We start from the raw sequence: 16,614 nt of genomic DNA on the forward strand, positions 1-16,614 counted from the left end.
AAGGCAAGCAAATAGCTGAGAAATGCCATAAATTGCAAGAATTCAACTTAAGGGCGCAAGAAAACATGATCTGCATTATAACTACCTTTCTGTCATGCACTACTTTCTTTGAGGAAAGTTCTCAGTGGGAGCTCAATCTTTTATCTCTGACTAAAGAAAAACGTATTTGGGGGGGGGGGGTTGAATAAAGCAATTTCAGCTGGTTTTAATTTGCCCAGAAGGGAAAAGTGCATATTTCCCAATATAAACATGATTTTTTTAAAAAACAAAAAACTTGAGAAAGTACATGCTATGGAGAGTTTTATTTAGAATTATGTTTTACACACTGGTACTGTGAGGTTTCTCCCACCCCGTCCCCCTGAAATATTTCCCCTCCAGGCTGTGAAGGAAGTTTGGCTCCAGTGGAAACTTTGTAAACCTGAAAAGAACGCCTCAGAACGAGCTGCTTCGATGCCAGCCCCCAAAAGACTTTGCCAACACAAACCCCTTTCCGTTTACTAGGACTTCCCTGAGTGCAGCATTTTAACAATCAAGCTGATCCTTAGGAAAATCAAAATCATTATCAAACATTCTTTGTAAACAGTTTAAGGTTCAGCATGAGAGAAATTAGGCTGTCAGTTAACCAGCTATGTGGGACCTATATATTGAGCGATCCTCATAGGGTTGCCAGCTGGCCAGAAAAAATAGCAACCCCTCCGGTGCCTCCTCTGGTGCCTTTAAGGGCTGCCTGATCTCAAACCTCAGCCAGGGTAAAACTTTTCACAGAATGGAGATGCCTGCTAATTATCAGCAGATTAAATTGTTTCTAAAGGTATTTGAGGGAAAGGGGGGCTAAAAAGTTGACAACTCTGACCAGTCACAAGTTCTTCCACAACTTCCATGTCCTCCCCAGTACACCTGGGACCTGGTTGCCCACACTCCAATTTCTTACACAGGTGGTCACTTGCACATTGCCCCCAAAATGTGCATACATCACTTAGGGGGCAGGACACAGGAAAAAGACACAAACTGTGTTCCATGTTGAAGGAAGGGCAGGGTGGGAAAGTGATTTAAGAAACAATGAAGCAATGAAAGCCTTTTAAATTGCTGTTGAAACTTATGCTTTTAGATTTGGCCGAATTGAATCTACTGTGAGGAAGAAATAAAAATGCTAAAGTGGTTTAAATGCTACAAAAAGGATTAAAAATTTGGGCTGTAACAAAGGGAGGTTTCCTTCTTTCGTGGGAGAGACGATTACCCTTCTTGGGTAATTGGGGGGGTCATGAAGGGGGGGAAGCAACTTCAGCCTGCAGCCAACTCAGATTGGCTGTCATCCCATTTACTACACGATCCCTAATTATCTGGGAATGCCTATGTCACTTGCTACAAAATGGTGGCACAAGCAGCACAGCAAGTTGGGGAAACAGTGGCAAACCATCAGTGAACAAGGTGAAGTTCATATAATTTCATAGGAGTTTTTTAATAAGTGTTTCAGCTCTTTTGAAACCACCACCTTTGCCTTTAAAAAAGAGAGGAGCAACCCTATTTATGGTGGTGATGGTGACAGTGATGGATTAGTATAAGACCAAATCCCTCCCTGGCCATTAAATTCACATAATGGCCTTGGAAAATCACTATATCTTCAGAAGTATTTTCCAGACCTGGAAGCCATGAGGACTGACATCCAAACATGCCAAACAGCCAGTGGCAAAGCTATAACACTGGTTTTCTACCTTTGCAGGGCACTGCACACATCTTTAATTCCAGTATTGTGTCCAACGTTTAATTTGCAGTAAATTCTACACATGCTGCTAGATTCTCATTGCCACCTAATCAAAGGGCTGCTTGGGCTAGAAATCAGCCAGATTGCCTTATTTCCCCCACTCTAGCCAACAGCTACCAGATGAATGACTGTGAGAATATGAACCATACCCTTGTGGTTAAAGAAAAAGAGAGCCATAAAGTGTTTTGTACACCAAAGCTTAAATAGAAATTTCGCAGATAAAAGATGCCTGCCCTCAGGTATGTTTACATAACTGACTCTGACTGGGTGCTGTTCTACAAGGATAAGAAGAGAATAGGGTGTGTGGAAATAAGGGAAAGGAGGGGGTCCTTAAAGAAATCCACATATGTCCCATCCCATCACCTCCCATTTTCAGTCAAATCATGGTCATGCACTCCTAATATCCCTCAAAATACAGTTGTTATGGGAGCAATCACAAAAAGTCAAGGGTTGCTTCCCCTCTGGTAAGCCAAGTACTAGAATGCAGTATAGGGAATTATGGATTTCGGAGAACAGTTCAATGTGGGTTTCCAATACCTTTGAAACGAGCAGTGAATCTTATAGGCTTCTAGGGGCTTTTCAAAAGCCATGTGTCAGCCAAGCAATTATTCGCAAATTCCATTGCCATTCCCAAGTATTTGTGGAGTTGTGGGGAAAGTATGTGGATATTTCTCTGAATTTTGTTTCCCTCCTCCCCCACCAGTTTTGAGTGTGTAGCTCAGTCATTAATTCTGGTTAAAAAAAGGATGAATCAGATGCCCTCTTCAAGGTCAGTAGTAAAAGGCTAGGCAGCCATAGCGCTCTTTTCAGGCACATTTTCTTTGGAGTTGAGGATGAACAATGTGTTAATGTCTCCAGCCCCACCCCCAACCCAAACTTGTTAGCAAAACAGCAAACTGCTCAGCCGTAAAGGTCACCAGAATATTAATTCATTGGGCTGCCAACCCTTCTGATGCAGAGAAGGCGCTGTGTGAAGCAGAGCTAGCCATTTGCACTGCTGGGAACATAAACTGAAATATGGGCTTTATATTCCTCTTGTTTTCATTGGAATTCTCTTCAAGCTCCTCCCCTATCACCTGGAGAAACATCTTCCAGTGCCCAATGAATTCACTGGAGGTAGTTTCAGCCAATGCCAACATTTTCTCAAGCAGCAGAGATTCCGTTTGCCTGAGGCAAACTCCCACACCGACCTCCTTCCGAGCATGGCCATACCGGCACTATTTTTTTAATAAGGCAGTGCCAACGAGTTCAACTTCAAAACAAAGTTTGCAAAAAGGTAAGAGCACTCTATCCCACTTTTCCCTGATGTTGATGTTGACAAGTTCTGGGCAGCCAGATAAAAGGCTGTCTTTATACTAATATACTGTTCAGATCAACATTACATCATCACCATCCACATGTAATAAAATCTAATTTGGAGTTTACCGGCAGAGTCCAGCTCTCCCACTGTGATTCTAGACTTATGTTTGGTCTCTAACCCTCCTGAGACACTAACTATATTTTGACCTGTTTGCCGGATGGTACAGACCACAGTGTTGATGCATAACAGGAACACGCCTGCTGCTGCCACTGTTCTGTGTCATGGACGTTGAGGTAAGCTGGCATGCATAAAGTCAGATCCTGCTGCTTCTCTGTTTTCAGGTCATAAATATTGCGGTGCTGATTCTAGCTATATTAATTTGCTTTGGACTTGCTGCAAGCGTTTCCTTCCTCGTGTTCTTCTAGCACTCTTAGACAATTTGTCATAGCTCAGGATTTCTGTTATAACCCCACAGCCCTTCCAAAATAATTTACATCCTTTGGCAGGTGTAGGATTGGAGATACATCTGACCTTCCAAGCTGTTCAGAACCTATTAGCAGTATCCAAATATTAACTCAGAGTTTTACAAAGCATCCCTGAGTCTTACCCTGCTGTGTTAATGACACTATGGATGTGTCCACACTACAGTTTAGAGTGGATTTAACGCATTCCATGTATGCATGTTTTTCTCATTGTCCAGGATGTCAATTTCGGGTCTATCCAATTTCTCATTTTTTTCCAGTCTTAAATTCTGTTCTCCACATTTCTGCCGCAATTTGAGAATTTTGTTCTCAAAAATCCTCACGAAAAATATTCTAATGAAATATCTCCTAATAAACATATTTGTTTGTAGTTTTGATTAATGTACACGCCTTTGCAATTTCTCCAAATGTAAAGCATTATCATATGTTATTTTCACTAATATATTCATGCTGTGTACACTTTCCCCTAATCTATGCATCTTTGAAAACATCATTTGGTTGGTGAATTGCATTGCAAAATTCAGAGAGGTGAGAATTCTGAAGGCCAGCTGTGCTTCTGGTCTCATACTTTTTCGAAAAGTGCAAGTATGATAGAGCCAGATTTACACGTGAAATAAATTGTATTTCTCCACCATGCCTAGCCTGTACTTTCCTCCCATTATTCTTCAGATAATCAGATTAGGAAAAATAAACCATTCCTCATCCACACACCACAGGGAAGCCAGTGTGGTGTAGTGGTTAAGAGCGATAGACTCGTAATCTGGGGAACTGGGTTTGCGTCTCCGCTCCTCCGCATGCAGCTGCTGGGCGACCTTGAGCTAGTCACACTTCTCTGGAGTCTCTCAGCCCCACTCACCTCACAGAGTGTTTGTTGTGGGGGAGGAAGGGAAAGGAGATTGTTAGTCGCTTTGAGACTCCTTAGGGTAGTGATAAAGTGAGATATCAAATCCAAACTCTTCTTCTTCTTCACAGTCACTGCTGGGTGGATGCTTCTTCGGCAATCTCTCACTGCCCAGAATCTTAATAGGAGGCCTGGTGTCAAGAGTGGAAGACCCAGCAGAACCAGCACCAACCACCAGCAGGCTGAGAAGCAGCAACAGCCAACACTGGCAATGAAAAATGCCTCTCCAAGCTGGCATGGCCCTCCTTGAATGGGTAAACCCATCTTCTGTGCCACACTGCCATATCACCCAGATGGAGCGGGCAGGTAAGCAGAGTGAGTCTGCTTCTTGCCATGGTCATTCAGTTGCTCACTCAAGGGACGTGAAGGAGGTACTGGTGGGTTAGGACTTGGAGGATGAGGGCATAGGTGTCCCAAAACCATTTTGCTGAGAGCCACCCCATCCCACAAATAGACCCAATCTGTCCTGTTTAATAGTAGGTTGTAGGGTTCACTTTTGATTGGAAAACCTGATTGGCCTTTCACCGTATCAGCACTGAAATCTGGAACCAGATAAAATCCCTCTGTGGCTGTATGTGGTTGTGTGAGCTGCTAACTGGCTACCCCCCCCCCCCGCAAAGTCAATGAATTCATCTCAATGCATGCCGAGTGGGACCTTTGAGACCTTTCAAGTGGTTTGTATCTGACCTTGCTGAGCAGGCCTGAGAACATCAGCCAGTGTTACTGAATGTGAAGTGTTCGCATGCATTTGTATGATGCCCTGGGAACAAGTTATTTGGATGATGCAGCTGTTCTTCTCAGAACATAAAACTCAAGGAGTTTGAAGAGAAGTTGAATTAATTTTTTTAAAAAAACTTGTACATTAAATCATGCCAGGGGCAGGGAGAATGAAAAGAGGCTATTTCTGGGTGGCTTGCTTCTGAGGTAGTTAATCCTTTGGCTGCTAAAAGAGCAATCCCCATGGTAAAGATAAGAATACTCTAAAGGCCATGAAGGCCCCAGAGGTCAAAAACATGAATCTCAAAAGCAGCTTAAAAGAAGGCTTATTTCATGGAAACAAGCTCAGCCAAAATGGCAAAGCCTAACAGAAACAGTGGTGTTAAGCATTGTGCATTGTTTGTAGGAGAATCAGATGGAAAGAAATGGCGCAGATCAAACTGGGAGGGGGGGGGCAAATGAAGTTAGGTTGATTTGTAAAGCTCTCAGTCATTTTGGGTCATCAGCACATCAAGCAACATTATGAATGTATTTTCGCAAAACACAATTACATTCCTGGCTGACTGACTGCTTGACAGAATGAAGCTGTGACATGTTATGAAAGATGCTTCGCTATTTCAATCATTGTTTTTAAATATCAGAGAAGGCTTGGTTTTCTTTTCAGCTGGCCTCGTTAACCATCCTCTCTGTTCTGAACAAAAAGGAAATTCATTCTTCCTATAAAGGAGATGTCTTATTAGCTCTCAGGTTGTCATTCACGGCCATACTTCAGCCACACCATTCACTATTCTGTGAAAGTGGGGAAAGGATGGTGAGGCACAGTTAAAGGGGACCCATAAATTCATCTGAATTTTTGTTGTTTAAAGGCTGCTATGCAACTCAAACTGTGTATTGACAAGGGCAGAGGAATTTGGGGTGTGATTTCTCTCTGCCAATATATCTATCAGATATATGCAGTGGGGGGGGGCTGCAATGAGAAGCAGAATGCACACACCACCACAACCAGACCACCTGGGTCATGGAGAAGATGGAGGAGCTCCAGATGGGTCTGAAGAATTCGTTGTTATTTATACAGCCAGCATAAATGTTTTTCCCGAGATAACATTTCTCCTGGTATATTGGGACCACCAACAAAAGGAGGAGGGACTGAAATCTTGCCGCGTTAATAGCAGTGGTGTTTATGGCTTTGGCATTTATTAACTTGTGGGAGCTGTTTATTGGTCCATAAAATTTACTAATGGGGATATTATCTGTAAATTATATGCTTCCTCTACTGTTCAGGTTATTTATAGTGGCATAGTTATAGTTTATCACCATTTACTGGCATAAATCCCATAAGGGGACTTTAATTGCAAATTGCTTGTTTATGCTGTGAATAAACTACAACAGTAATGTACAATATGTTGCGCATGCACATATATACTTCCTTACACAACTACCTCCCTCCACTTTATATTATACTTCTATAGTACAGTCACAAAAATCAACCTGGACCCTATGCAAACTCTTATCTTTATAAACAGAGGCTTACATGGCATTTAAGCCAGTACTTCAGTGCATTGCAGAAAGCAGGAGTGAATGTTTTCTGTAACAGGAGCAGACAGAATAGTCTGGCCCAAATTCAAAGCCCTCTGGAGAAATTGGTGTCATTTAAATTGATTCCAGTGGGCTTTGAAACTGGTCAATGCCCAAGTTTTAAACGTCTCATACACAAGATGTGATGACATTTCATGAGGGCAATCTAGTGTGAGAGTCAGTGTGATGTAGCAACTGCAGCAGGACTGATGTAGTGTCTCTAGATGTGGTTGGAGTTCCAACTCCCATCAGCCCTAGCAAGCACTGCCAACCATCAGGGATGATGGTAGTTGTAGTTCAGCAACATATGGAAAGCATCACATTGGCTAGTACCATAAAGCTCACCCTTGGTCAGCCAAATTATCTCCTTAACCTATGTCACTGGCTTATTTGTTGTGATGTTATTTTATCACCTTTCCACTCTGAATACAATGCACTCAAGGTGGCTAATGTCATACTGAAAAACAATACATCTACAATGAAAAGAGAGAGAAAAGAAAGTCCCATCTCTACAAAACAATGGTATATCGCCTAGTTTATCCCCTAGTTTGAAGCTCTTCATGCTTCTGATCACAGTCCAATCAACTAGAGATGCATATAGTGTTTCTGAATTTGATTTAGCTAGGTAACCTGCTTGACCAAATGCACACAAACATTTGTGAGCTTCTCCTTAGGCTGTTTTACTCTAATTGTTCCACAAGTTTGCTGATGATAAACCAAGGACTGTAACCAGCGATTTTTTGTGATATTGGTTTATTGTTATTTGTGCTCTTCCTTTTAGTTTCCTGGACTTGTAACTTTATTTCCAAGCAAAATTCCATGTCGGCAAAACAGTCGCAATCAATAAAACTTTGAAGAGAGCAGATACAAGAACTCAAAGGCAAGGGATACAAAGCAAGACAAAAAGAAACACAAACAGCACCAGATGATTCTTAATATAAAGAAAGCAAAGCATAAAAGTACATTGTCAATTTTATGTTTCCAATAATGAATAAAAAAGCAAAATTCTCTAAATTTCTTGAATAATGGAAACCTTTCTTTAATTCGCTTGTAATTAGTGGTCTTCAAAAATCTGCCCACATTCCAAATTCCAGTTGTATATTCATAAATGCTTGGAACAGAAGTGCTTTTCCAGTTAGGAGCTATCATGACCCTTTCCTGGCTGCACAAACTATATATGAAAAATTACCAAATTGCAGTTTTCCACCCCCACCCCCAATAAACCAGACAAGAAGTTGGCCAATAGGTCAAAAGAAAACTTATAATTTGCAATATCCTTTCTACTTTCTATCATTTGCCCACCTTGAGATTTCTTTGTTTTTGGATAATACCATAAATGCGTATCTTATCTGCCACAGTCTTACCACATCTCCAAGTTAGAGTTTCAAATGCCACAAATTATGTTTTAGATTTTTTTCTATTACCATATAGATATTAATACTGAGAGAACATTGTTATATTTGTCGTGGGACTGCATAATTAAAATTTATTCCCAACTATGATACAAGTCTGTTTGCAAGAACCTTTTTTCTTCTTTCACAGGGAAGCATTCAAGCACACAAGCCCTTACCAGAATCTGAAGTTGCAGAACCAGGAAGTGTGCTTTCACTTCATCTGGCATTTGCTAAAACTAGATCATAATGGGGCAATTTGCCGCCCTTACAACCACAAAGTCAGATCACTCAGAACACTCAGATCTGTAAGCCGCTACTTGCAGATCTGGAATGATACTGCAAGGCACAAGATTGCCATCTGAGAGAGGACTAGGCCTGTGTCCAAGCTCAAAGTAACGTATCATGGTTTTATTATGAAAGCCACCCTACTGCAAAAGTGTCCGTATCTTTTCCAAGTTGCATAAAAGGCAAGGGTTTTGCCAGGCACATCTTTTCTGAGTGAAGATATGCAGTGGTGGGAGGCTGGTCAAATTGTTTCTTCTATGCAGCTTTTAAAGGGTCAGGAGTCGTGTCAGGGTCTGGATCAGCATGGCCACTATCCTAAGTAACTTGTAAGAAAACAGAAGGGCAGCAGCGTCTGGCTGTGTGCATGTGGTGGTGGTGAGGGACATGGTCCTTAGCTAGAAACTTCACAAAAACATTTGGAAACCAGTTACCCAGTGCTCACTGCACATATAACAACCGAGAGTAAAGGTAAATTTAAATGATTTTAATTGTGAAAGTGCATGTACAGTACAGTCTATTGAAGTTTGAAAGAATTACAAAAGTATCTAAATTATATTTCTACAATAAAGTAAAAAAACCAAAAACTTACATTTCCCCAAAAATCTATAACTGTGATTCTTTTATTTAAAAAAGCATGTACAGTAAGTCTCCAGAGAAAGGAAGTTGCAACATTTATCTGAAAGAGGTGCTAAGAATCTTCATTACCAAAGAGATCCACCATGAGAGGTAAGTATTGAACCTTCTTCACTGGAAGGGTCGGTGGCTCCCCTCTCCATTCATCTTCATACTAAAAATAATAGAATAAGTGGTCAAAACACATTTAGGGCTGAAATGGAAAGCAGCCAGAAATGGCACAAAACACAAAGAAGCCGTGCTGTCCTCATTTCCGTCCATAAATCGTTATACAAACAGAACTATGGTATTATAGAGTAACATTAACAAGAATACGTTTAAGCTTAAGAAATCAGATGCAAGTTTCTAGATCGAATGGCCTTAAAACAGAGGCAGAGACAAGGAAAAACCTCAGCAGCATTAAAACTCACCTGGGGAATGCAAAATCACTCTAATCAGCCTTAATTTGAGCAGAGTCAGCAACAGGAGACTAGCAAAATCTTAGAGGCTACTCTGAAGGCAGAACTGAATATTGATTCCCATGCCCAACCTAAAAATACACCACCACCACAAGAATCCACTGGTTACGTGCAACTAGTGAGGAGCTTGCTCTCCTCAGCCCACCTTGTAATCAACTTGGGTTTCCATACTTTCTTGGAGAACCTGCAGAAAAATCTTGAGCTTTCCATGAGCTTTCCCAGAAAACTCAAAAAGACCAAACCCAAAAAAGCTCTCCACAGTGCTTCCTCCCTCCATGCTTTCCTAAAACTTACCATGATAAAAGGGTGTTGGTGCGAAAAACAGCTGAGCTCAGCAGTGGCAGAAGCCTCATCTTTAAACCAGACCTGGATGTACATAATTTCCCAGTGCCTCACAGAAAACTCCCCTTTCCCAGGCAGCGTATAATGCTCCAGAGGCATGCCCAGGCCCATCTTAAGGATGAGGTCTCTGTTGCTCCAGAAGCTCCCTGCACTATCTCTCTTTCCATTTGAGAATCAGTGCTATAAAAACAGAATGCATTCAGTATACCCCACTAACAATATAATATGACCCAGTTGACAGTTTGATGGCTGTCAGGGATGGGAGAAGACCTCATCTTTAAACCAGGCTTTGGAATTTTGGGACATAAATTGTTTAGTTTTTGCTAGAGATTAAGCTAGCTGGGGAATAGTGATCTTCAGTACAGCATTCTTGGAGAAGATATCAGGGCAGTAAACTGCATCTATGAAGCCATGGGACCAGCAAGGAGAAGATTTATTTCCTGGGACCTGTTAGCTTAGAAACTGGTAGACAGATTAAATAAAACTCTCTGGATTCAGTTAGTCAATGAGAGCGCAGCCTGAGGTTTCTGTGTGTCAGATATAATCATCAAGCACTCCAGAAATACTCAATCCTAAATCACAAGTGAGATGAAGATATAATGGATAAAGTTCAAAAATCCAACAGGGGGATTCAAATTCCATTCCTTCCTTTAGTTTCCCTCAGGACCCCCTTTTCATTAAAATGTACTCATCAAAATTATCTTCAGCTATTTAAACAATTAAAACAAGGGGGGAAATACACCAAAAATACTTTGAGGCAAGATGAGCATAGATTTTGACTTTCAATCCAGATGTCATGCAGCAGCAGGAAATAGGTTGGAAATTTGAAGTACTGAGACACCCAACATGTGGCTTATGCCTCATCAGAAGAATTTGCAACCTCAACAGTCAAGTAAGAAGTGGTCCTCGGAATGCGAATATAAGCGTAGTGAAGTTCCAGAATCCACAAAATGTTTTGGATGTTTTGTTCTCATTCATTACTAAGTACATTTTTAATTATTTGACTGCAATAAATTTTTGGATTTCCTTTGAAAGCTACAGTAGGAGGTTCTTGTTTGTGCAGGTCCATCAGTCAGAAATACTTTTGGCTTACCTGTAAAGGCATCAAGATGGTTTGGAAAACTGGAATTGGATGATCTCTCCAGTTTAGCCCATCGACTAGTTTCTTATAATTTACTTGCTCTTTGCAATCTTCACACCTAAAATCAGATTGGGAATGCACATATTCAGGAAGTGACCGGCTATTACTTTGCTTAACACAGCAATGATTTTTCATCCTTTACCTAGAAACTATCTTTTTGAACCCATAAGAACCAAATGGACATGAATTCATGATGTGTGTGTGTGTGTGTGTGTGTGTGTGTGTGTGCAGAGGGGGAAAACATACTTTATGTCACTCATTGACAGCCATTCCCTCAACGAAAGGCGGTGGGGCCAGTGGGGGGTCTAGCATGTTTCATCTCCACAAAGTTTAATGCAAACTACAACAGCCATGATTCCACGAAACCCATTTGCAACTGCTGTCTTGGTTATTGTTATGTACTGAAGGGCCAGCAGGGGGATACTGTAGATAGTTATGCAAATGAAGGATCGAAAGTGACGTTCAGTGATTGGATAGTTTAAGAAAGTTGCTACAGTAACGTTGTACTGGAGCTCTATACAGTGGTGCCTCGCAAGACGAAAAGAATCCGTTCTGTGATTCTCTTCGTCTAGCGGTTTTTTTGTCTTGCGAAGCAAGCCCATTGACGGATTAGCGGATTAGTGCTATTAGCGGCTTTTAGCGGCTTATCGGATCAGCTGATAAGCGGCTTAGCGGTTTAGAAAAAGGGGGGGAAGGGGAAAAAACCCGCAGGAACTCGCAAGACATTTTCGTCTTGCGAAGCAAGCCCATAGGAGATTCGTTTTGCGAAGCACCTCCAAAACGGAAAACTCTTTCGTCTAGCGAGTTTTCCGTCTTGCGAGGCATTCGTGTTGCGGGGCACCACTGTATAAGCAGGCTGACTGAGCCCTTCAGTTCAGTTCTGTTCTGGCCTCTGAATAAAGAAGAGCTGTTTGAAGAATCGCTGTGTCATCTGATATGTTCACCCACAACTTAACAGTTATAGTTTTGAAACTATTTTGCATGCTGATTAACATCTACTTACCACCTTGTAAAAACAAAATCTACTGTGAATACTATCTGGACAGAACTAGAGAATTATATAGAATCCCTGGAATCCCTATATCCTACTGCAGTGTTTATCATTGCAGAGGATTTTAACACACGTATGGGAGCCAACAATGTTAATTTGTACACACATTACAATCAGATTCTGGAACCAGATATCTACTTAGCCAGAGGTACCTCCCATTTGTCTAAAGATCATATTTACAGTAGCCAAAGTTGTAAGGCAGATGGACTTGCTAATATTAAACAGTATGATAGAGGGAGATAGGCCCGGGGAATATACCCACTTTACAAAGCATGGAGGCAGTGCTACAGATTACAATCTCATGATTTGCATATAAGTTTGTCATGGTGTTTGAGGTGGGCCCTTTTCCCTTCAATATATATTACCTTTAAATAAAACCTTGTAAAAAATAATTTTATGGTGATTTATTACAATAGTTAACTATTTCTGCTTTTTACCTCAAATGCAATGTATGAAATGTTTATTATTATTATTACTATTACTATTATTATTAGTTATGATTATTATGACTATTTATTGAATTTATATACCGTCCAATGCCCGGAGGTCTCAAGGCAGTTCACATAAAAGGACCACAGTATATAAAATTAAAATAAAAGCAATAACCCAATGATATCCCCCCAAAAGAGCCACATTTTAAAAGGATATGGAATGTTGATCAGGTCAACCAAAGGCCTGGCTAAAAAAGGAGCGTTTTGCCTGTTGCCTAAAGGTGTATGATAAAGATGGCAGGAAAACTTCCCTGGGGGGAGCATTCCATAGATGGGGAGCCACTGCAGAGAAGGCCTATTCTTGTGTTACCACCCTCCGGGCCTCTCGAGGAAGAGGCACACGAAGAAGGGCCTCAGAAGATGATCTCAGGGTCCAGGTTGGTTCATATGGAAAGAGGCGGTACCTTACCACTGTGGGAGTACCAAATGAAAATTCCAAATGAAGTGGGAGTGCCAGATGAAACTGTTTAGGTAAGTCTAGTTTGAGCTACCTGCTATTATAAGAATTAACAAATGATGTAGAATAAAGGAAAATTAAACTGTTCATTTATTTTTATTTCATATGCTTGGAGTAGACACTGAATTATATCTGGAATTCTCCTATGAAAAAAGGATGAACACCTTGTTTGAACTGGTATTCATGTTCCCTTCTCTGTCTGGGAGGGTATGCAGTGAGGAGGGATGTGGCAGGAGTATTTTCTGAATATTGTGCTGGCCTGCTGATGTTTGCTTTCTCTTCCCCAGGCAATCCATGCCTTGATGCTACTAGCACAATTTAATGGCAGGGAGGTCGTGGTCCCTGTAGCTCCCATGGTTTATCTATCATAACGGAATATTTCTTATAGGCTGATTCCTATGGGACTCATTGCTGAATTCCATGAGGTCCGACCGTCCTATGTGAAAATTTTAAAAAACCTTTGTTTATCAGAAGTATGCAACTGGTTTAGGGATGGTAATTATGTTCCTGTGTTTGCTTGCTGATGGGGAATCTGGAAAATTGCCACAAATATGTTTTACATTATTATTTTTTCTTCTGGTTTGGGACAAGTAATCACTTATCACATAAAAATATTGAACCAATAAATAGCCAGAATTTTAGAGATTATATCCAAAATCCTGGATAATAATTATTCCCAATCCCTTATGTTTAAATAGCAAACACACCCAATAAAAGTCAACAGGCATTAAACCTGATTTACACTTCAGTCTAAGAATAAAGTGTATTCTTTCAGTGAGCTCTATGGCCCTTGTAATATATTCTGTGTGCGTTTTTTTTACAGCTACTACTACAAGCTTTCATCACAAAAGTATCTTTTGGGGAAACACTAGATGGCTACACTATGCTAACCTCCTGCAATTTTATTAATAAGTTTTTGCCATTCTCTGCTCACAGTATGCTTCTTTTGGCTGACTCGGAAAAGAGCAGGGGAAAATGGAAGAGCTACAAGGTTCTAAGGAAGAAACGCTTGCAATGCATGTACAGTGTCTGATGAAAAACTTCAGAACTCAGAAAGGGACTTCTGCTGGTTAAGCAGAGGTAATGGTCCAATGCCCTGAAAAAACCTTGTTCTTCTCAAATAGCTACCATTCTCCAGCCTCTGTCCCACAGTCCACCTGTCTCCATTTTCCAGACCCTTCTCACCTTCCATTTCCAAATCATCACCCCAAAATGAATCGGTCAGTCCAAGTTAACCTGGCTACCCGAATCTCGGAACCAGAATCTATTATGCAAAGCAGCCATATGCAGATTGGCTTAATTTGTGTCATAGGTTTTTGAATAGAAGGCAATATTTGGATATACCGTATTTTTCACTCCATTGGACGCAGTTTTTCCCTTCCAAAAATTGAGGGAAAATGTTTGTGCGTCCTATGGAGCGAATGCAGGCTTGTTCCATAGCCGCGCGCAACCCCTCCGGCAGGGAGAGGCTGCACGGGGCTATGGCTTCTTTAGCCCTGCGCAGCCTCTCCCGGCAGGGAGGGATTGCGTGGGGCTAAAGAGGAAGCCAAAACAGCCAGTCAATCCATCCTGCTCACTGCCTTGGTTTGTGCCATAGCCGTGAACAACCCTCCGGCAGGGACAGGTTGTGCTCTTTGGGGCTGGGGGGGGGAGTTTTTTTAATTGATTTCCCCGTCTAAAAACTAGGTGCGCCCTATGGTCCGGTGCACCCTATGGTGCGAAAAATAGGGTATATAAACCCAATTGTTTATTATTTTCGACTGGAGGGTATGCACTTTATTTAAAAACAAAACAAAACAGAAGGCAGTATTTTTGACCCTGTGCTTCTCTTAACTACTGTACATTGAATTGTTGCTCCATGCATTCCTTTCCAAACAGAACCCCAGATTACCCCTTCTGTTAACTTCAGGTGCTTTTGCACACCCATCAAGTTTCTTCTCCACCCACGCTTCCTTTCCTGGTAACTGATTTGCAGTATGATCTATGCATGTTTACTCAGAAGTATGTTCAGTGGGATTTGCTCCCAGAAAAGTAGCAATCTAGCTGCTGGGTTCTGAACTTAAGTTTCTGAGCACTCTTCAAAGGAAACTCCCCACAACACACTTCAATAGTCTAGACTGAAGGTTATCGGAGCACAGGTAACTGTGGCCAGGCTCGCTCTGTGCAGAATGGAATTGTGCCCTAAGAGACGGCGTAAAAAGCTTTGAAGTAAGTGAAGTGGGGAGGGGAGATCAAAAGCAGACATGGGCCACAGGGACCAGGTGGGCCTCTCGTGTCAAAGCTACCTCAAACTGCACCTGCTGACTGTGTTCCTAATCTTTCACAGGAAATGCGGCCCCATGAAGATGGGGTTGAACACTAGTTATCTACCTCCTTTTTCACTGTTCCTATCAAAGCCTGAGTTGTGTGTTAATGTGCTTGTGGAAAAAACAGTACATGCTTTTTCTACCCCTGTAAAACTAGTACTGTATAACTCAAGAAATAGTTGGGGACATGCTCCAGTTTTCAAATTTGTTGGATCAAGTTTTCAAAGAATATTCTAACAAGTGTGGCACAGTAACATGGGAAACTATTCAAGCCCTTAGCCTTCATTGCTATCAAATAACCAAAGCAAATTCAATTAATGTCTGTATTTTAGATAAGTAATGCATTCCTTTGGCCCATTTCATATTTTGCGATACGAAGCCCTGTAGTTTATTTTCAGATTAATACGCTGATTTTAAACACACTGTTCAGAGAAAGCAAGGGTGGGCTTCACTTTCAGATAACTGGTGCAATACAGTTCACTTTATGAAATACATTTAGGATCAGGGTACACATCACAAATACAGTTTCATGTTATTGCTCCATGGTTTATAGATAACAAGGCCCCCATGTTTAAGACTTATTACATTTATCATAAGTGATAGAACATAACTCTCTTTTCTGGTTGCATCTATTTAATTACTGCTTTCCAGAAGTAGGAGAGAATTCTTCATTTCACTCCTGGATTCTAGCTGTCCCAGAACAACTTTTGGCAGCTCAGGTTAGTGGGAGTTCTAAAAATGAATTATTTTACTCCCTTTGACTAATGCTCATGAGCAGGTGTCAGAAATGATGAATGTGCAGCAAATTGCAAAAGTCATCCATCTGCCTACCGCAGGGAACTCCCTGAAAAGCTCTTGTTTTATGGAGGCACCAGATTTTTTAATAACTGTGCCTTATTTTTATTAGGCATTTCAGAAAAGAGGGAAAAGACAAAAGGTTACCTACTGCTATGACAGGCCACAAAGAGCTTTAAAAGGCGAGGAACCATTTCACGTTCTGAGAGGTTTCACTTTTAACAAGGCAATACAAGGCAAGTCTGGCATTATATAGTCTTTTAATTCAGTATCAAAGCCCTCAGCAAAACAGGAGATGGGGGGGGGAGGGGGCTGTTTGATAAGGAGGAAGTGACCTGAGCAAGAAGCCTCATAGCTCCTGAGAACCCAAGATGGATTAGTTAGGAGGAGGAAAATCTGGGCATCAGCAAGGGATGACAACTTGGGTGGCCTTGGGCCAAGAGACGGCATGCTTCTCCTCCAGTGTACTGCTTTGACCCTTCCTTACACAGAGGCTTCCCTCGTGAGTTTCACAGCACATCTTG

At 41.4% G+C, this 16,614-nt stretch overlaps 1 protein-coding gene and 1 long non-coding RNA gene across 2 annotated transcripts in view; one reads left to right on the top strand and one right to left on the bottom strand.

Annotated features, from left to right (window-relative positions):
- Window positions 1–4,538: 4,538 nt before the first annotated feature.
- LOC308589782 lies at window positions 4,539–7,996 on the top strand. The gene is made up of 2 exons (XR_014009481.1): window positions 4,539–4,751; window positions 7,519–7,996. It is a non-coding gene; the product is annotated as an uncharacterized lncRNA (long non-coding RNA).
- Window positions 7,997–9,018: 1,022 nt separating this feature from the next.
- EFHC2 (EF-hand domain containing 2) overlaps window positions 9,019–16,614 on the bottom strand; it is a 55,572-nt gene continuing 47,976 nt past the window's right edge. The window contains exons 14-15 of the mRNA XM_081199198.1: window positions 10,943–11,048; window positions 9,019–9,203 (exon numbers count right to left, since the gene is read on the bottom strand). Of these exons, the coding sequence (XP_081055324.1) occupies window positions 9,105–9,203; window positions 10,943–11,048 (205 nt within the window). The 3' untranslated portion in view covers window positions 9,019–9,104. The remainder of the gene's footprint in view (window positions 9,204–10,942; window positions 11,049–16,614) is intronic.

This window comes from Podarcis bocagei (assembly GCF_964188305.1).
Source record: "Podarcis bocagei genome assembly, chromosome: 6".
Classification (NCBI taxonomy): Eukaryota; Metazoa; Chordata; class Lepidosauria; order Squamata; family Lacertidae; genus Podarcis; species Podarcis bocagei.